Raw genomic sequence first — 22546 nt, 5'->3', positions numbered from 1 at the left:
TGATTTTCTACCATGACGCTTATTTTTCCATTCCTCTATGACAGGCTCCAGTTCGAGGGCTGCTGGGAGCACTGGTTTGATACCAAGCTGTTCTACAGCAGGACCACCTCCAGTCTTAGACTTCCTCTGAGACTATTGGACATCCTTATCGTCACTCCCATTACAGCGGCTGACTCTCAGAGGTGTTTCTCCACCTTAACGAGAAGCAGACATTCCTGTGAGATGAAGGACCGGAACGTCTGAAAGCCCTCGCCATCCTTTCATGGAGAGGAACCACCTCCTTCCTACCTCCTGAAAGCCTTTATTTTCTCCTTTACTCAATTATCGTCTCCTCTGTCCTCCCTTTCTTTCTTTTTCTTTTTTTTTTACTTCCTGTTCTCCCCTTTCCTTTTATCATTTATTTTCCTTACTCTCACCTCCTTCAATCCTGCTTCCTTCCATCAGTCCCCTGTCCTTCTCTCCTTCCTCATAGTTTTCTTCGATGAGGTTAGCCTATTTTTCATGTTTATTTGAACATAAAATATTAGATTTACGTGTGTTTAGTAAATAATTGTTTTTCACTGACACTTTTTCATCTCCCATTTTTACTACATTTTAAATAAGATCAGAAGAAGCAGCAGGAAGCAACAAAAATGGATCTTTTTCATTGCTTGCTGAACTGGACCTAACCTTATATAACCTATAAAATGCAACTTTTTTGGACATTGGACTTCTTTTGCCTGCATACAAAATATAACCACAGTTCAGCAGTGGCTGAACTTGTTTGATGTTTTGTTTGTCAAAAAAAAGTATAAAGAAGAAAAAAGTTAAAAGACTTTAAGTCATTTCATTCATTAAAATGTAAATTTGGTATTTCTTTGTTTTGACTTTCAAACTAAATTTGACTCTGTTAACATTTTGATTTGACAGATGAAAGGTGAAACAGCCTGAAGGAGGCTACAGAGAGCAGAGCTCACTGGCTGTGAGCTGTTTGTGACACCTCAGCAACTTTTCCAGTTTCTCTGCTCGTTTCAAACGTCTCACTGCCATCAAATTTCAAATGTGTGTTTAAAAACAGGAACGTTTCCAGTTTCAGAGTTTGATCTGTCTTCTCTGTAGGATTTTACCTTGAATGTGAACATAAGTGACTGCAAATCACTGCTTTGTCCGCTTTTTGTGGACATTTTACTAACATCACAGGAAGCCATGAAAGATCAGGGAACTGCTGCTCTGCTGGAGGACATCCGCTGACTGGGCGCAATGAGAAACACACTGAGGCCCCCTACAGGACATATAGGGAACAGCAGGGATGTTTGAAAAAAATGACCCGAGATCAGCTGCAAGTGCTAAACAAAATAAACATCCACGATATTTAACGTTCAGCTTCTTATAAGTTTTTTATTATTTTATTTTGATTTCATGCCAACTAGATGGACAACAGTGATAGACAACATATGCAGTGCTCTGTGCTACACACATATTTACATGTTTCTACGAGTTTTATATCCAAACTGTTACCAACACCCTGCACCATGTTGTTGTTCAACATGGGAAAAACATAAGACTAGGATTGAAGCGTTTGCTGCATATTAGATAAGACACAAGCACTTTGATCCCTCAATACAATCATATTCTGGTTATAACTGCAATAAAAAAAAAACAAAAAAAACAATTGAGCCACTATTTTCAGCTTAAATGGCTGAAACATTTTCAAATGAGTGAAACAGTAAGAGCGCGTGGAGAGTTTGGAAAATCACATTAAGAAAGAAATCAAACATTTGGATTAATTTTAAAGAGCTCAGACTTGTTGAAAATGCAGAGGGGCTGGTTGTGAACAGAGCTGCAGAGAAACACATCTGACTGGTGAAAACTGATGAGAATCATTGTTTTCACTTTATTCTCCCTTTGTTGGTACTTCGGCTGGTCCCAGCCTCTCAGCACTCAGCTTCATCCAATCCAGGGGAGCAGCACCTACAAAGCGAAGTCTCCTACTCTACTACACATGTACTACATGATTTTTGCTATTCTCTTACCTCTCACCTAATAGCCGGTTGTCTTAATGACTGTTAAATGAAACCCTGATTAAGATGCCAGATATTGTTTTGTCTCAAGTGGTCCTAAGCGCCCATTTTATCATCAGACTTAGTGTTTCTTCACTTTGAAGCTTCTACACTGTCTACACATCTAAAATCTTAAGCTATCATTCACTATTATATATAACAATAATTATATTCACTGTGAAGCTTTAAATGGGAAAAATAGAAAAAAACAACATGTGGATCCTGGAATAATCGTAGCTTCCATCTTTAAAGGACTGAAGAGGAAGAAGTTTACAAGGAATCATTTAAAACATCATCTGACTGAATCCATGAATCTGAAAACATGTTTCTGGGTGAAAGAGACGTACACACTCAACTATCTGTTCAACAGTCAGAGCGTTTCTCTAACAAGAGGAAACTCTTTACACTCAACTCACCACAGACGCACTGAACCATATTGAACTTCTGATCCCTTTAAAGAAGCCTGGAGTGTAAATCCAGGATAAAGAGGTTCAGTGAATTTGGTTTTGAAGGTGTGGAGCTCAATCAGAATGTCAGAGGAGACTCTGTAGAAAGACAGAGTGCCAGCAGGACAGTCCACATACACTGCTACTCTGTTAGAGACGGAGGAGGAGGAGATGATGGATGTTTCCATACGATTGTGTTTGGCAATTTGAGGACCATCTTCAGAGCAGCACAGACTCCAGGACTGATCATTAAATCCAAACATACATTCAGTACTGTTTCCTTTCCTTCTGATTCCTCTGTAACTCACTGAAATATCAACCCTTCCTCTCCACTCGACCTCCCAGTAACAGCGGCCAGTCAGACCATTTGTACACAGCAGCTGAGGATGAACATCAAATCTATCTGGATGATCAGGATATGACTGAACCTCCTCCACACGTGTCACCTTCCTGTTGTTGTCAGACAGTTGGAGGTTTGTGTGTACTGTGTTTGTGTCGATTGTGAGTTGACAGGAATCTGATGGAGAGAACAAACACAATCCAGCTGCAGTTATTGATCCATCATCTGTTCATTGATTGACACTTTGTTGATGACTCCTGACATGAGATGTGAATGAGTGATGTGACAGTTTGAAGATGGCTGAATGTGTGCTGCTTTGTTTTCATCAATCACATTAAAAACACACTTACACTTCCTCAGACCTGGTCTCAACCATCGGACTCCAGCAGGCCCCTCCCTGAAAGAAGGAGGGAGGGTCAGACCAGCACAGTCAGCATGCACACATGGCTCTCATACACATACTGTTAGACACTGATGAGGAAACAGTCCAACATTTTCACAAATACACTTCAATCCATATGTGGATCAAATTGCTGATGATTTAGACTGATCCAGGATCTGTCAGCACACCACTGTATTGAATGAATTATGAGTGATTCAAACTGACCTTCATTATCTTTTTATTCCTCTTCTGTTTAGCTGGAAAAGACACCTCCCTGCCTTTGCTGCCAGCTGTTTTTCTCCAATTGGTGTCAGTTTAGTTACTGCGCATGACCTCTGACCTCTGAGTGAGTGCAGTGTTGTTTTCATATGTTTTAATGCCGCCTGAAACCTGCTCATGTTCTGATTTAACAGCAGATTTCTCCACATGCACACAGAGAAATTTCTGCCTCTGTCACATATAGAGTGGACCATATGTTTGTTTTTGAATATATTTTATGTAGAATCTATTAAAGGATCAGTGTATTTCCTCAGTAAACACTCTGATCATCATGTTAGTGCAATGAATCGTTCTGCTGTCAGCTGACTTCACTGAGTCACCTTTCAGTCTCGTTCTGTCCTCTGAAAGTCTGAACATGTATTTGTCATTAAGATTACGTCCATTCTGAGTTACTGTCACATTACTGACAACTCAAAGAGAAACAGGAAATCATTCATTTTACAATATTTATTCTATTCCATCAAAAGAGGACAATAAATATTAAACTGAGTGCTGTTGGCTTTCATACAATGTTCAAAAATAACTAGACAGCGAAGCTTTCTGAAGAAATTTTAAGTGTGCCTATGCTAAGACATCAGGATGTGGTTGTAGCATGAACTGCAGATGAACAGCTGTGAGGGCCGGTTGCTATAGCAACTCCTGTGAGTGGCAGGCACTCCTCTGCACTTACAGTAGCTCCTTGACCCAATACACGATCCTGCTGCTGTTTCCTGACTCCATTCATGTTCTTATCTGTACTCCACACAATTTGTAGCTCATAAGTTCATAAAGTGCTGCAGTATTCCTGCTAGTATGTCCCTTTAATTTTCTCACCACTGCTAAGCTTTTTTATATTGTGTCTTCTTTTAAGCTGCCCGAATGTTGTTTCTGTCCTTTACTGCTGTGTTGGATTCTTGATCCCACCTTTGTCCTCTGTACTCTTCCTCTAATCCACATCAAAGTCTTTTGCACACTACACCCTAGCAGCTGGAATTATGACTATCAGAACAGGAAAACACACCAACAACAAAGTTCAGTTAATAAAGACGTTTCAGACTGTAATGTACAGGAGACATTGGGATTAAACAGGAGCTCTAAGTCCATGCAATGATAAAGACCCTGTATGCATAATTCTGACTTTGATGAACATAATAAAAACCAAAAAACAAGACAAAAACATTATTTCTGAGTGATTATTTTGGTTTGTAATTGTGGTACATGACAGGAAGGAGACCATTTATATAGCTGTAGATCACCAGTGTATGTCTGCGATAGGGTCAAATACAGCAAGTCTTTTTTAATGTTTTTATGTTACACGTTAAATATTACTAACATGTGTTTGTTTTATCCAGAAGCTGTTACTATGTAGCTTGCCATCACCAGTGTGTGTGAATGTGTGTGTGAATGGGTGGATGACTGGATGTGTAAAGCGCTCTTGGGTCCTTAGGGACTAGTAAAGCGCTATATAAATACAGGCCATTTACCATTTATGTCTATTTCAAAAATTCATTAAAAATCATCCTGAGTAGTTGAGGTCCAACTTTCAACAGATCCCTTCTCCGGGACACCTACTGTACCTGTGTGCCAAGTTTCATCCAGATTTACTGTAAAATTCCTCAGAAATTAAAGGGTACTTGTATTCAATGCAATACAGCCAATACACTACAATTATGGAAATTTTCAAAAATTCATTAAAAATCATCCTGAGTAGTTGAGGTCCAACAACAACATAGACATCAATATTTGCTCAGAAACTCTACTTCATTGATAAGATGAACTAGTAAAGCGCTATAAAAATACAGGTCATTTACCATTCCCATCCAGAATAGCCAACACAGACCAGAAGAAGCCTGATCATGAAGGATCCCAAAGGGCAAACCACCATTAAACAAATGCCAATCAACTACCTGTCCATGGCATAAAAGCCCCTTTCAGGTATCATTACCACCAAGCTGAGTAGGCACTTGAGTCAACACACACATAAGACCAGAAAGTCATAGTATCAGTGCCTCATAGAGCCGTATGCCAGGCAGACCTGGCCTTACTGCCTGAACTGAATACAAGAAACTCTATACTCAATGGACATCATTTACTACTTCTACTATAATAATTTTAATTAATATTAATAGATTTACCTTTTAGTTATTATTTGCAGTTTAACAAAACATGTTAACCCACAAAATGCAAACAACTACAAAAAAAATGAAATAAAATTTTTTTTATAGCAGAGGCTGATATAGCGTCACAACAACAGTCACCTAAAAAACATTTGTTTCCAAACCACCTGATATGTTTTGATAATTTGCATATGTAGTGTTCTTAATGTCATACTTTTACCACTAGTCAGAGCGGTGTTGCCCAACACTTTGCTAATATATGTATCTGATGTTATGGTTATATTTGATCAACATTTTCAGTGTTGTTGGATACTATAATCAATGATGTGCCTAAAAAATGAAAGACAATAATTTAAAAAAAACTTTTAAAAAGCTAAAATATGTTAAAAATGCCAATAAATGAATAATTTTGTGTGACTGCAAGAAATGATCTTATTGCTCATTTTCTAAAAGAATAAAAGCATCACTTGATCTGACCTGATAATTGTAGAGTTTGAACTCTTCAGCATATTTAGTCCTGTATCATTCAAGTTGTTGTTACTCAGGTCCAGCTCTCTCAGGTTACAGGATGGGGAGGTGAGAGCTGAGGACAGAGCTTTACAGCCTCTCTCTGAGAGGTTACAATCACGCAGTCTGAAAACACAATGAGAGCAAACAAGAGAAAATTACTTTTTGTCACTTCTCAACACACAGGTAACAAGCTTTCACTACACTGACACATAGCTTACAGAGCTTTGTTGGAGGCTTTGACCACTGGCAGGAGATGCAGAAGAGCCTCCTCTGAAGCAGAGTATTTCGCCAGGTCAAACACATCCAGATCTTTTGCTGGTGACAGCAAGATGAAGGCCAGAGCTGACCACTGAGCAGAAGACAGTTTATCTGTGGAGAGACTTCCTGATTTCAGGGACTGCTGGATATCCTCCACTAAAGAACGATCATTCAGTTCATTCAGACAGTGGAAGAGATTGATGCTCTTCTCTGCAGACAGATTCTCACTGATCATCTTCTTGATGTACTGGACTGTTTCCTCATTGGTCTGTGAACTACTTCCTGTCTGTGTCAGCAGACCTTGTATGAAAGTCTGATTGGTCTGCAGTGAAAGACCCAGGAGGAAGCGGAGGAACAAGTCCAGGTGTCCATTTGGACTCTGTAAGGCCTTGTTCACAGCACTCTGGTGGAGAGATGGTAGGCCTGGTTTACTTAAAGTTGGCCACCAGGAGGTTGTTTGTTCCAGCAGATTGCGTCCAGACTTGATGAAGGTCAGATGGACATGAAGAGCAGCTAGAAACTCCTGAACACTCAGATGGATGAAGCAGAACACCTTGTACTGGTACAGTCCTTTCTCCTCTTTAACAATCTGTGTGAACACTCCTGAGTACACTGAGGCTGCTCTGATATCGATGTCACACTCTGTCAGGTCTGATTCATAGAAGATCAGGTTTCCTTCCTGCAGCTGATCAAAAGCCAGTTTTCCCAGAGACTCAATCATCTTCCTGCTCTCTGAACTCCAGTGTGTTTCTGTCTCAGCTCCTCCATCATACTTGACCTTCTTCACTTTGGCCTGAAACACCAGGAAGTGGATGTACATCTCAGTCAGGGTGTTGGGCAGCTCTGCTCCCTCTCTGGTTTTCAGCACATCCTCCAGAACTGTAGCAGTGATCCAGCAGAAGACTGGGATGTGACACATGATGTGGAGGCTTCGTGATGTCTTGATGTGGGTGATGATCCTGCTGGCCTGCTCCTCATCTCCAAATCTCTTCCTGAAATACTCCTCTTTCTGTGGGTCGGTGAACCCTCTGATCTCTGTCACCATGCCAACACAGTCAGGAGGGATCTGACTGGCTGCTGCAGGTCGTGTGGTTACCCAGAGGCGAGCAGAGGGAAGCAGTTTCCCCTTGATGAGGTTTATCAGCAGCACATCCACTGAGGTGGACATTGTAGGGTCAGTCAAGATTGTAGTTTTGTGGAAGTCCAGAGGAAGTCGACACTCATCCAGACCATCAAAGATGAACAGAACCTGGAAGTCTTCAAAGCTGCAGATTCCTGCTTCTTCGGTTTCAGTAAAGAAGTGATGAACAAGTTCCACCAAGCTGAACTTTTCCTCTTTCAGCACATTCAGCTCTCTGAAAGTGAATGGAAATATGAACTGGATGTCCTGGTTGGCTTTGTCTTCAGCCCAGTCCAGGCTGTATTTCTGTGTTAAGACTGTTTTCCCAATGCCAGCCACTCCCTTTGTCAGCACTGTTCTGATTGGTTCTTCTCTTCCAGGTGAAGCTTTAAAGATGTCTTCTTGTTTGATCATCATTTCTGGTCTGTCTGGTTTCCTGGATGCTGTTTCAATCTGTCTGACCTCATGTTCATCATTGACCTCTGCAGTCCCTCCCTCTGTGATGTAGAGCTCTGTGTAGATCTGATTCAGAAGGGTTGGGTTTCCTGCTTTAGCAATCCCCTCAAACACAGTATGGAACTTCTTCTTCAGAGTAGATTTAAGTTTATGTTGACCAATACCAGAAAGCTGTTCTGAATGGGAAGGAAAAGAAAGAAGAACATGTATAATATAAATTCATGTTTTATTAAATGCAAATTCAATCTTAATTTACTAAAAGGTGAGTCATTGAACACATGTATCAGTCCTTCTGTTATGGCATTACTCAATGTCCCATTTATTCAGCAGTTAAAATCATTTAGAAATCCTCTTACTGCTCTGCAGACGGTCAGCCAGATCCTCCTGCTTCATTCTCCTCATGAAGTCCACTGTGATCTTCACAAATGCCTCTCTGCTGCTCCTCTGTTCATCATCCTTCCTCTGACTCTCTAAACATTCTGGGTAATCTGGACTCAGAACCTTTTGCATCTTTTTCAGCTCGTTCTTCACAAAAGTGATGATTTTGTCCTCCAGCATCTGGAACAGAATACTTTATGAATGACCCAAACATCAGATCCATGTTGGACATATTGACAATCCACTGCTCTATAAAGAGCAACAGAATACATGTACAAGTAGTTGTTGTACATGTACAGACCATAAATATGGAGTCAAGTTGTGTTTGATGCTGCTGGGCAGACTGACCACTGGGAACCTCTGAGCTCTCCTGGTCCACTCTGTGGAGGAATCATAAAGGGTTAGATCACATTGATTCTATTCACAGAAAGACACACATAAATTAAAGTACACGAAGATGCTTTTGGTGTGCAGTGTATCCCATCAGTATACATAAAATAAGTCATCATTTTTCATTTTCATTAAGATTCCTGTGCATTTAGAACTTGTTTTTTTCATTTTATCATGATTCTATTATTTTAACTTTAGGTTTGTTATGTTTTTTAAGGTCTTGTTCTTTTTTTCTCTCGGAAATTCTGTGGAGTTTTTGGTGTGTGATGAGGTTGCTTTGCTGGTGATGGTTTTCATTAAACTTAACTTCCTATTTTGAGTTCATTTCTTTCATGTTTAATCCATCAGTGCTCCCTGTCTCAAATGTTTGTGTTAGTAAATTCACCGTGTTCTGCTTTTATGTGGCACTCTGTTCAGTTGTTTTTCTCCCTGGGTCAGTGAAAGGTTCATTTATTTATTTCCTGTTTTACTTTGAAAGCTGGTTTTCTTTCATGTCTTCCTTCCTCCTGTCATCAGCTCTCTGCCACTCGCTGGTTATTCCTGTTCCCTGTTAGTACACAGTTTACTTAAACTGGAGTTCAATCTTGTACTGTTCATCATACTTCTCAATTTACGGATAAATGTTCACTTAAAAAGACAACAGACAAAAATGTATTATTGTAGGGTCTACCCTACAGTATAAAGTGCATTGAGGTGACTGTTGTTGTGATTTGGCATAAATATATAATATATATACAATATATAAATAAAACTGAATTGAATTAAAAACACATATCACCAGTTATGAAAACTAGTTCTCTGTCTAGAAAAAAAAGTAAATTCCATCCGGACATCAAAGCAGCGCTCACATGGAGTCACGCTCACTAAACTATTTGTCCTCCCCCATCCAGCAACACCTGAAACACCTGAGTGTAAGTTCCCCTCTACGCTGTGTTTGAATCAAACCACAAAGGAGACACCTGCTGGAGCAGCTGGAGTCCTGCAGACACTCAGCCTCTTCACTACACAAACACTTCCTACAACATCCATTCTTTACACTCTGACTGATGTGATTGTGGAAACACTCTAACACACACACACACACACACACACACACACACACACACACACACACACACGTGCGAAAAAAAGCTGAGCTGACATTAAACATGATGGACAATTTATTCTCAAACCCTGAGTCACAACAACATTTACACACACATTACCTCTCTGCAGGAGGAGAGAGGACTGATTTCCATACTAAACACAGTTTTTGTTTATAATATAAGATGTTATTTTTTCAGGATTTTATGCAATATAGTAAGAGACCATTGGAAATTCAAAAGCAATAAGCAAATCTAGAACTGGATTTCCAGATGTTGGGAATAGAAAAAAAGCTGCAGCCTCTACGGCAAAAGCAGAGGTTCTAGAAGCTGCTGTAGCTGTTGAGCAACAAAAGGGAGAAAGCGTAAAGTTTCAGTCCCATCACAAGTTGACAGACAGAGAACTATAAAGTATGTACAATATCAAACCAGGGGCGGAGCGGGGGGGTGGCTTACGGGGCTTAAGCCCGGGTTGTTTTGTCAGAAGCCTGGGGTATTTTGGAGTGTAATTTTTTCATAGTTAGATGCCTGGCTGACAACTGTATAAAACAAAAAGTACACACAATATTCGAAGCACATAGTGCACACTGTGGGAATTTACGACTGTGCGTGAATCCCCCCCTGATATTGGTATGATCCAAGCTCAGGCACTAAGCGACTGAGCGAGGGGGCGGGGCAGCTGCTGCCCGTGAGTGCGCTGTTGGAGAGACGGAGCCAGCCATACTAAGGAGAGCTTAAGTTTGACCAGGTACCAAAGCAAATCATTCGTACCGTACAAATAATGTAAATATGACGGTGCATCACGAAAGATTGATATGAAACTGATCACTTGACCAATATTACGTTACTTGCTCTTCAAGTGAATCAACAAATGGCAAAATGAAAAGCTGAACAAATGCTATTTTTTTTAGAGAGTCTTAGCTTACGTGTGTTTATTTCATATTTTCAGTTCTTACCCTCCCCGACTAAATCGGTTTCAGTAATGCACTGAAATATAAGAATGGACATTAGAGGGTTCTTTCAAAGAAAAAACTCAGGTAAATGTTATTTTATATATTATGCTTTGTATGTTGTTCAGTATATTTCTATGCAAAATAAGAGGGATTTCAGTACACAGCAGGATATTCACATTTGTAACCAGATATTTACATACACTTTAGGGAGAAAACATAAAACATTTTTACTGTACAACATCAATTTAGAGTAAATTTTTGTTTTAGATAAATATTGAAATATATTTTGAATTAGTTAAATTTCAGAATAAAGAGAGACAGAGCTATTTTTATCACTTTCATCAAATTTAGGAGTACATGTACACTAAATTTATTGTTAATTAATAAGAAAACTCCAGACGATTCCATTCTGAGCTGAAGAAGCTTCTGATAGGTTAGTAGAGTCCATGTGAGTAAATTGGTGGCACACCTGTGGATGCATATAAGGCAAAACACAGAGCCTGTTTCTTTGACATGGAAAAATCAAGAGATATCAACCAAAACACCAGGAAAAGAACTGTGGAGCTCCATAAATGTGGCTCAAGTTTGAATACAATTTGGTGCCATTTGCAATTAAGAAATACAGATAGTTTCTCTCTTTACTCTTAAAGTTAACAAATATGTTTTTATATTTATCAATCTAAAAAAATAAACATTTAGTCTGATTTGATGTTACAATTAAAAAAGTGTTTTTATCTGAAGAGTAAATATCTGGTTTCAACTGTATATTTGATGATTGTCAGCACAAAGAGGGAGAGAGGAGAACGAGGACAGAACAGATGAACAAGAGCAGGTGAGACACACATGTTAGTCAAATGGTTGTTTACCAAAAGTATCACCGTATCATAGGTCCTCATGTATCTCGTACCTAGTGTTTCTTTTTAGGTTTGTTATTTTTCAAATTCTGTATTTATTAAGTTCTGCAGGCTTGTTTGCACAACAAGGCTAAATAATTATATAAACTTTTCTCAATCTAAATAGTGGACTTTGGTAGAATTAAAAAAATAAGTGTAGTGCAGGTCTATGATGATTTTTAGTGCTATCATCTAGTTCTGATTCTGGTTCTGTCTTGGTTAAGTCTTCAGTAGTCCTGATTTTGAACTGTTGTAGTCCTGTTTTAATTCTGGATCAGTTCTGGGTCTGGTTGAATTGGGGTTTAGTCCTCGTGTCTTGATACAGCCCTGACCTTGTTCTGCCTTGCTGCTTAATTAAAAAACTAGTTTAAGGTGTCCTGCACATGTGATATATATTTTTCCCTATATGAAGTCATTCTTTTTTGAACAGAGCCTATTAATCTTTCAGTCATTTCTACACCCCCCCCCCCCCCCCCCAAAAAAAAAAAAAAAAATCCCACATGCATACTACTCTTTGGGCTAAGCCCCGGGTGTTTCAAATGTCTGGCTCCGCCTCTGTATCAAACCCAGCTAAGGTCACATATGGCTGAAGATGGAACACCTCAAGTTGAACTGACAACAAAGACGACTTTATTCACTCCAAGGAAATCTGGACCAACTTCCTCCCCATCTGTACTCACACCAAACCGCTTCCAGTGGCTCTCAAACTGGACTTCACTGGTACATGCTATTGCCTTCTTTATTCACCAAGTTCATTCTCACTTATCAAGCAACTCGCCAAATGATTCATGTAGGACAGGGGTGTCAAACTCAGTTGCACGGGGGGCCAAAATCCAAGGCACACTTTAGGTCACGGGCCAAATAAGATAAACATTTTTTTAACACACTAAAACAATGTTTTTTAAACATAAATATGAATAAAAACAGACAGGAATATTATTCCAGAATAAATACACTTAAAAAAATAAACTTTAACTTTAAATATTTTGCTCCTCATAAAAATATGACCTGTCAAAATTATGCAAGTTAGAAATATGAACATGCTGCCAAAAACCCCAGAAAAAATAAATGAAAGCATATACATAGTTTGAGCCGCATGTAGACGGAGCAAAGTGCGCCGACTTTGCTCAACATTACTTGGCAACAGGGAAAGTGAGGCAGGTTGCACTGGTGCATTTGTGACAGCTTCACTTGAAATGCCTTCACCGCATCATACATGCCAACTGATCATGAACTGACAGATTTCCTTGCTGAGCTCAAAAACTCTATTGAGAACTTTTATCCCAACTCAGCCAACGGACCTCTGTATGATGAGGAATGTCGGTAAACTCTGAATCTATTTCCCACATAAAAGATTGAAATTGATGGTGATTTAAACTTTTAGCTCAGAAAAAATGTACAGTCTACGTCACGGTGATCATTACATGCTCCATTTTTAGGACTTTACCACACAGCCTTTCCTGGTGGATGATGCAGTGATATGCTGTTAACTCACGCTGCAGTTCTCCTCCTGCGTCTTTACTAGATCCTACATCCTGCACAACACCAGCGCTCCATCTGTTGTCCCAGGGCAGTTTCATGTCAGTTACACTTTGAAATACGTTTTCAAAAATGTCTTTTGCTGTCGTTGTCCCGTGCATCGATTTAATTTCCAATATTTACACTCCATGGATGAAGATGGTCAGCTGTGCAATGTCCATCATGTCTATACTTTCATCCACAGCAAGAGAGTACGCAATAAAGTTTTTGCTTTTTTCACACAACTGTGTTCTTAAATCAGTGGCCATCTCACCAACCCGATCAGCAATCGTATTTCTGCTCAGGCTCACATTTGCCAAAATCTGCGTTTTGTCTGGACACAAGACGTCGCACACCTTCATCATGCAGCTCTTCAGAGTGGTACCGGGCTGATTTGGCTCCTCTGCTACAATAAAACTTTCACAACAGCTTCACTTTGTGATTTTGCTCTGGTGAAAAACATCTGCTGAAATGTCAGATTCTCCTTCAGCTCTTCTACTTTCTGTAGTTTCTGCATTTCGGTTTTTCAGCTTATGTTTTGACTCGTAGTGCCGTCTTAAATTAAATCCCTTAATTACAGCCACATTAGCTCCACAAATAAGATACGGGTTTACCAACAATGTTTGTAAACATATATTCATCCTCCCTCTGCCGGTGCTGAAAGGCTCTGTTTTCAGAATCAACTTTTCCCTTTGCCATTGTGAGGGGCTAGCTAACAGAAGTTTGACTTGATTGACGCAGGAATGTTCCCAGGTAGCCTAGCGTTCGGCAAGGAGGCTGCAGCGCTGCATTATGAGATCTGTAGTTTGTGTGTTATTAGCACCTCATATCGCAGGGCCATGCATAACAATAATAATAAATATATATAAAATGATCTCGCGGGCCGCATATAAATGTACGCCGGGCCGGATGTGGCCCGCGGGCCTTGACTTTGACACATGTGATGTAGGAGGTGGCATAAATGCAGAAAACCATGCACTCCAGAGGAGATGGAAGCCGCAAGTAACCTCGTTTTCCAGTCTGTTCAAAAGGACCCCTAAATGGTTGAAGGTCTCATCAAAGTTAGAGGTCACCTACAGCATGCTTCATTGGAGACATCATTAAAGAATCCAACATTCTCCCAAGCATCACAAAAAGTTGCTTGTCCTGCTCTATCATGCTAAGGTTGTGCATCAAGGCAGAAGTGTGGTTAGGCAAGCTCGACTGTGGATCGTAGACTGCAAAAGACTGGTCCCGTCCATTATCCACCGCTGTGTAACATGCAAGAAACTCAGAGGAAAACTAGAGACTCAAAAAACGGAATGTCCGATCCACAAATGCGATCAGTCAGGGGCACAAACTTCATTGCAGCAAGCGTGGGGCTTGGGATGTCAATTGTCTTCATGCCAGTGGTTGCAGATGGGAGTTCAACTACCGACATGCCTCCCACATGGGGGGTGTCTAGGAAAGGATGTTTGGGGTAACTCAGCAATTATTGGATTCTATGCTCTTGTAAAACAAACACACCCATCTGACACAAGAGGTGCTTTGTACCCTAATGGCCTAATGGACCCTTCCTCACCATTCCTGCTGTTTCCAATGACATTGAATGACTAACCCAAAAATCAGCACGTTCCTTCTCCACCGGGAGACTTTTGTGGAAAAGACTTGCTAAATAACCGATGAAAAGCAGTGCAGGCACTCGCCAATGGATTCTGGAGTTGCTGGAGAAAAAAATATCTTAGCACCCTCCAGTCCAGGGGCAAGTGACAATATTCAGCCAGGAGACATTGTGTTGTTGAAACAAAATCAAGCACCCAGAAACGGATGGACAATGACCAGCCACCTTTCCAAGCAGCAACAGGAAAGTCAGAAAGGTCGAATTAAGGACATCATCCCAGGGAGTCTCAAAGACTTACTTCCCTTCCATTTCAGATGTTGTTATGCTCTTAGAAACTGAAGTGACTGATAAAAAGTAGGAATGGCATCAATAATGCCAAGCGGGGCTTGTTCTGTCCCAAGTAAAAGGCTAAAAATGGTTCATAATAATTTAGTGATTAAAAAAAAGTCATATTTCATCTGTAATAATTCATGTTAAAAAAAAAGAGAGTGATTTAGTTAAAAATAAAATTCTATAAAGTCAGCATCTGTATCATATTTTGGAGGGGTAATCTGTGGTCGCAATGCGGCCTGGGAAGCAGAAGGCGCAGTCAGTTGGGAAAAAAACCCATTGTAAATAAAACCTGACAATCCACCTTTAAATTTTACCTCCTGTGTTCTGAATCTTTATTTACACATTCGAAAGCAATGGAAGGTGTAAATAAACAAGAAGATTATTGAATCTTCTTGTTTGCTTTATATGTTTTTTAAGAGCTGGTTTAGAGATCGTTTTGTGAATGTGTTTGTACCAGGAATTAGGGTAATTAGTTTAGTTAAGTGCCATATTGTAACAGAACATGTCACTAGGTTTGTTGCTGCCAACAGATTTACATAACTGTATGTTAGCTAAGTACTAACAGAACCAATAACTAAGTGAAAAACTAATGAAAGTGACACATATATCGTTGTTTTTAACTTAAAGTTATTGTTGCAGCCAGGGCCAGTAAAACAGTGATCCCCTTAGATTGGTTTGTAGTTTTGGTGTATATTCTTCTGAGTTATTAATTCTGTCACTATTTAGCAACACTAAAGTAATGCATGTCCATTAGCAGAAGCCAACATTCCAACTTTGGGATGTTACATTTGGGACAAGATGGCACTAAACATGCTCTAAAGCTAAAGAGTTAAATCTACCACTGTGTTTTAGAGCAGAGCTCCATGATGTATATTAGCCTTTATGCATGCAGTGTTTCATGTCCACTTGAAGAGACAGTGTAAATGTGATTGAGGGAATGACTATGTTGGGTCTAAAGTCAGACCCCGCTGATCCCAGAACTTATTCCCGTGAAAGAAAAACAAGGCAACAGCGATCGATCTTTTTTACTTGCAAGGGAGGTGTCTTCGGTATCCTAGCTCATCACAAATGACCCCCCCTACGGCCCCCTCTCGCTCCCTTTTATTGACAACGTTCACACAATAAACAATAGTTTACAACACATACCTTCCCCACGTAACCCCCCTTGGTTACAAAAGACAAGGCACTGTGTGTGTGTGTTATGTGAGAATGTGTGTGTGTGTGTGTGTGTGTGTGTGTGTGTGTGTGTGTGTGTGTGTGTGTGTGTGTGTGTGTCAGACCTCCTGCTGACCAAAGGGTCGTAAACGCAGGAAGCTTACATCAAAAGAAGCACAAGGATGTGTCTGTGATAAAAGACTACAGCCCTCCACCTAGAACCTCGAGAATCTGGGGGGAAGGACAGTGGAGTTTCATCAGAGTTAAAACAATGTACAAATGATAAACATAAAAATGACAAACATCTAACAATTCACCCTGACAGACTGCACTTTACAGTATATCTAACAACATCAGGCAGTGAAATCAGCTCATGTTACTAACAGCTCACCTCTCTGTAGCAGATGGAACATGGACCTTAAAATTAACCGGTTCTCCTTTAGACCAGTCACTCTTTAAGGACTCACAGCTGGGTTCAGGTTCAGATTTATGTTTAGTTCGTCGTTTCTTCCTGTGAACATTGACGGATCAGTGATGTGAGTGCTGAGCTGTGACATGGAGAATCGTCATGGACAGTTAGAGATCTCACCTCTGAGCTTTGGTCTGGCTTGCATGTTCCCCACGCAGAGTAGTTTTAGAGGGAGGGACTCCCTCCTTTCTGTCCTTACACTGATCCATGCTTCTGAATTCACATCCACATCACACACCTTCTACCTTAACCTGCAGAGAAAACACAAATCATTCATGTGCACATCAAAATCCTACTTTCCATCATATGTGCTGTCCAAATATCAGCAAATAGCAGAGTTAAAGATGCTAAGATTTTCATTGGGGTGACCAAGAGGGACACAATTAGAAATGAGTATATGGTAAATGGACTGGTTCTTATATAGCACTTTTCTACTCTTACTGAGCACTCAAAGCACTTTATTCAACTTGCACAATCACCCAATCACACCCATTCATACAAACGCTCTAAAGTTTTTAGTGCTTCTATCGCTTCTCGCATTCACACTCTGATTGATGCATCAGAAGACAACATGGAGTTTGGCATCAAACCCCAAACCTAGCAGGTGACCCACTCCACCGCCTGAAGTACAGCCACCTACAATCAGATATATCAGATGGACAGCTAAGATCAAACACTTTGGACACAGAGAGAGAGAGACTGACATCTGTGCTTTGACTTAGATCATGACTGTTTATTAACAGAAATCCATAACTGTTATTTGGCATTATTATATATAACTACACTATATTAGTGTGCAAGTAATTATGGGTTTTTTTCATATCAACATTTTTTAAAACATATTTTTAAAATACTACTCTGATGTTAAGCTATACATGGTGAGCTCTACACATCACCACTAGTTGCTTCATTTTAGTTTACTTTGCACTCAGTACTTTAATATATGGAATTTACTTATTGCCATATATGCCAAATATATTATTTCATTATTAAATTTCGTTTTTTCATCACGCCTTACAATGTTTCTAGGAAGTGCACACATATCATCACTGCCAGGTCAAATTTCTGTTTTATGTCTTATTACTACATCTTTCTTTGGATTAGGGCCATGGGGAGAAAAAGAAAATTGGGCACTTCTTTTTTTTTTTTTTTTTTTCCAGAAGAGAGTCCCTCTTCAGAAGAGACTTGAATATCAGAGGAAATATAACTCCCTTCAATATAACCATAATCTTCCAAACCCCATAATTATGGAATCTTTAAGCAATCTCCTGGGTGACTGATTGTTCTATTGGACCTTAGCTTTCCTTTGATACCGTTGATCAAAAGATCTTAATCCACATCTTATAACATAGCTGGCATTTGCCCGATACACCCGAATTTTTTGTTTTTATGGGCCATTTTTTTTTTCTTTGTTGTCTTTTTTCCCGTAACGATGTAAACAGTGAAAGGTGGCGGATTGGACAGATGCTGGCAGATGTGTAAAAATAACTAAATTGTTTTGTAGTGGTTATGGCGGAGCTTTTATAGATTCAGTAAAATTAGCAAGTGGTGGAAGCCAGCAGGTGGATGAGGGAAAAGGGAGGTGGAGAAGGAGAGACCCAAGGCAGCCGCCGGTCCGAGTATCAGGTGAACTGAACTTCAGGTAACAAGTTATGACCTGCAGTCTATCTGGGTCAGATAAAAACCAAGTTTAGGTGGAGTTTGTTTTGATTGTGCTGACTTTTTACAGTCAGTTACAATAACTTGTACTGTGTGCTAGCTAGCATGACGGAGTTTATACTGCTGGGTGGGTGCTATGATGTTACTGATGTTGAACTTTATTTTATTTATAAGGTTAGTTATTAGAGTTGCCAACCGTCCCGTAAAAAACCGAATCCTCGCGTATTCAGACAAAATATTATGCGTTTCGTATTGAGCTGAAAAGGAACACAGTTTGCCCCGTACTTCAGCTAGAATAGAAAAAAGACACAAAGCTGGAGTTATTCTGTCTTTACGCTGTCAGCTGTCTCTTCTTCTCTCATTCCCCTCCCTCTCCTTTTGCTACCACAATCATGAAACTGATCAATGATCGGCTTTTCTCTCTTGCTTGTTTATCGCCCGCTTTGTGCCAGAAAGAGGAAACCAGCGGAGGTCGCGTTGAACAACAGCAGCACGTTTAAGCTTGATCAGCTGTTGTTAGAATTTATTTAATATTAATTCCTAGTATCAGCTGATGTTTGCTGGAGCCACAGCTGTAAAAGCTTCTGGTCATGATATCGTTTTGATATTTTGTGAGAGGGAAACATGAAGATGAAACCAGGAGATGTCCTTACTGAATCATCAGAGCTGAACAGGTGATGGAGAAACAGGTTTACCTTTTAGGTGACAGGAATGAGTTGAAGGGAAGTTATGAACTGTTTCTGAGAGACAGATAACACCAGGATCCTTTTTTAGGTAGCTGACAGCTGGTAACTGTGCAGGGGCGGATCTAGCAAAGTGTTGCCAGGAGGCCATGTAGGGCATTAACGGGGAAAGGGGGCACAAAGAAATACTTTTCTTTCTTATTCTCATTTAAAATGTCTAGCTTTTAAAGAATAATTATCTGAATATCACAACAAACGATTGATAGATTGATGCATATATACCATCAGAACAGTGTACATCACTGTCACAACAGTGTTTATTTTCATTCAAAGGCTTTATGATTTTTCCTATAATGGTGGGCCAGTCTCTAGTCAAAATGCCCGGGCCAATTTTCTGTCCCAGTCCAGCCCTGTATGCAGCTCATCTGCAGTCTAGTGTTGCCTACATCTTCCTATTCAGAAGGCAGAATTTCAGAGTTCTGAGTACAATCGAAAGCACCATGACTGCAGTTTTTGTGTTGGATATAAAAAGCGCACGTGATGCTGTGACGTAGGCTGGAATCATGGCGTCGGTCAACGACGGTCCAGGCGTGGGATTTCTCTCGTGGAAATATGCACATTATCTTTTCCTGTCTATTGGTAGGTGGCACAGTGCACTGTGGCAAGTAAGCAAGCTAGAAGACTGGCAAAGTTATGGAAGCAACACATTAACAAGAGAATTCTGAGTAAAACCAAAGTTACTTTCCCTAGTAACTAGTTACTCTGAAAGTAACAAGTAACTGAAGTTACATTACTAGTTACTTCTATCAAAAGTAACTAAGTTACTAATTTAAAGTAACTTACCCAACACTGGTCATTTCTAATTAGCTTTTATTTGTTTTGTTTTTTTTAATTCAGTTAGTTTCCAGAGTGAGATTGCTTCTTTCAGTTTAGATTTTATTTTTCATTTATTATGTAATTAGGGTTTATTTTAGAGGCTGGACTGATTTAGATCAGGGGTCTCAAACACGTGGCCATTTGCGGCCCACGTCACCTCTACTTGCATATTAATGTGAAGACATAGTTTTTTTAAATTATTATACAAAAAATGATTTAATATGATGGCAGAGTGTTACAGGTGTGGCCCTTTAAGACTGTAGCCTCATGGGCGCTGCAGGGAGAACGTGTGGGACCGCCCCTCCCACTGTGTGTGTGAGCGTGAGGGAGGAAGGAAAAGTAAAGTCGAAAAGTCTGAGGTGCTACTGAGCAGAAACGGGAGCTGGAAGCATGTAAATTTAAAAATAACCACTGCAGCCCAGAAGCGTGCCTGATGAGCCCAGTTTAAAGTAAGCTATTAAGACTCAACTGTACACTGTGTTCGTGTTTTCCTCCGAAACAATAAAGTTCTGCTGGAGCAGCCTTTCAACGCCTCTCTCTGTCTCTTGCTAGCAAAGTTGACCCAGACAGTAAAGCTTGTTCCCGGCTACAAGCCCGACACAGAACCCTAAGTATTAGCCGGCCTTACCACCGTTCGGAGCCGCGGACCTGGCCGAGGTAACAAGAGAGTGCAAACATGTTGATGTTAATTCAGTGAGAGATTTATTTGGAAAGAAAACAATTTTCACTTTCAGTCGAAAACTATGTTTAATGTCTCTTATGCCTGCATTTTTATTTTGTTAAATACAAACATAAATGTAACAAAAGTGCTTCCACGTGTCTGGCCAGAAAGAGCTGTTTATTTGGTAGTTCAATGAAACTACTGTACTACACTGCGGAGTGACTGTCTTCTGCTCGTCAAATACATTTCATTGCAATGTTGACCCTGCGCTAACTTGCATATGACAAATGAAAATGAAAGGCTTCAGTAGTTAAGAGTGAGAAAAAATTGCGTTCATGTTTCCAATTTTGTCTTGTTACACAATATTTGGAATTAAATAAAACAAACAAAACACTACATTTTAGGAAACATTAGTGGGTGTTTTCGTGTTTGGTTTCTTTGGACACTAAAGTGGCCCTCCAACGAGGTGACGGTGCCAGAAGTGGCCCGCGGCTCATTTGAGTTTGAGACCACTGATTTAAATTAATGCAGGTTTTTATAATAAATACAGGCCTCTTTGAAAGCAGTGACTCACAGTCTTGGAGAAATCCAACATCTTAATAAATGTGTAAAAGGACAATAAGACATTTTTATCCTTTTTTCCTAATCAAACTAAAAAGCATTAACAAGAAATTTGTTGTTGACGTTTTTCATTGATCCTTATCAATAATTTAGGTTTTTCTGTATTTTGAGATCTAGTTTTAGTGAACTCTAAAAACTTCTTCCTGTTGGCAGCAGAGCCAACATTTGTGGCGTGGTATTTTTAAGACAGAACAGAACTAAGAACTAGAACCTCTAGGACACATCTATACAAAATAATCATTTACAAAATCTGCTCTCCATCTTCTGCTGTTGCTGTAACTATTAAACACAGAGCTCAGAGTTTCTCCAGCGGCTCTGTGGAGACATTCAGTGTGTTTAGTCTGATTCCCAGATCACACACATCGATAAAATGGCAGACACACTATTCCTCGAGAAAGCATTACACACTGACTTTATCTGAGAAACCGGAAATAAAAACAGTTTGTTTTGTGAAGAAATCAAACATGAGCTGAACAAACAGCAAAGTTCCTAAAGACAAACTGTTAAATGAGGGCAAAGGAGGAAACAAAGCAAACTTACAGTTTCTTCAAACACACAAAAATAAGCTCCACGGCACACCTGGACACTAAACACAGACACACAGGTGAGCTTCTCTCTGGAAGGAGGCGGGACTCCACCTCTAGCTAAGGGCAGGTGGGGAGGGTGAAAAAGACCGATTTTCACAACAAGAGCACTTTTTTAAATGACTGTAACATCACACCACGTTTTTATTTTTGTCTCGGAGCAGATTCAGGATTTATTAAAATAATAAAATGACTTTTTGTTTATCACTTTTTTAAATTACTTTTTTTTATCAACAAAATGATTAAAGTCTTTATCATTTGTACAGGACTGTAACAGAGTATAGATAAAGTTTTCACAGCCTGAGAGAAACATTTAGAGGATTTTAAAAGTTTCTGAATTAAATTCACTTCAGTTCATATATTTTTAGACTGTGAAATACTTTTTATTTCTCCTCCAATCAGATAATCAGACATTTCTATCACAGACAGTTCTATAGGTCATGAAGAGGTGTCAAGATGAGCTGAATCCAGCTCTCAGGAGTCCTGCGTGAACTTGTTCAAGTATACAGGTCCAGACTTGCTGACTTTGGTACTTAGAAAAAGATGAACTGCTACTTTGAATGAGTCAGAGCTCCACTTCTAATGGAAACAAGAGGAGAGAGTAGATAAGGGGTCCCCACTCTCAGTCCCTGAGTGTCCCTGCAGGGTTTAGATGTGTCCTTGATCCATCACAGCTGATTTAAATGGATAAATTACCTTCTCAACATGTCTTGAAGTTCTCCAGAGGCCTGGTAATGAACTAATCATGCAATTCAGGTGTGTTGA

At 39.8% G+C, this 22546-nt stretch overlaps 1 protein-coding gene across 3 annotated transcripts; it reads right to left on the bottom strand.

Annotated features, from left to right (window-relative positions):
• Positions 1-1362: 1362 nt before the first annotated feature.
• Positions 1363-21902, bottom strand: LOC146673322 (protein NLRC3-like). 3 transcript variants are annotated; one of them, XM_085401682.1, is made up of 9 exons: positions 21738-21902; positions 16818-16948; positions 16620-16739; positions 8606-8684; positions 8283-8484; positions 6311-8102; positions 6060-6215; positions 3176-3222; positions 1363-3002 (listed from the first exon to the last, which is right to left on the bottom strand). In XM_085401682.1, the coding sequence occupies exons 2-9, from the start codon at positions 16904-16906 to the stop codon at positions 2452-2454; spliced, it is 3036 nt and encodes a 1011-aa protein (XP_085257808.1). In that variant the 5' UTR covers positions 16907-16948; positions 21738-21902; the 3' UTR covers positions 1363-2451. The 3 variants fall into 3 exon arrangements, with proteins under 3 accessions (XP_085257808.1, XP_085257810.1, XP_085257811.1); XM_085401684.1 differs by lacking the exon at positions 21738-21902 and adding an exon at positions 16393-16459; XM_085401685.1 differs by lacking the exons at positions 16818-16948; positions 21738-21902 and adding an exon at positions 16393-16459 and having other exon boundaries at positions 16620-16811.
• Positions 21903-22546: the final 644 nt, after the last annotated feature.

This window comes from Rhamphochromis longiceps, linkage group LG3, assembly GCF_057381845.1.
Source record: "Rhamphochromis longiceps isolate RC_006_pf linkage group LG3, R_longiceps_female_GT1.1, whole genome shotgun sequence".
NCBI lineage: Eukaryota > Metazoa > Chordata > Actinopteri > Cichliformes > Cichlidae > Rhamphochromis > Rhamphochromis longiceps.
The sequence above is the reverse complement of the archived record's forward strand: the minus strand, read 5'-3'. Positions and strand labels throughout refer to the sequence as shown.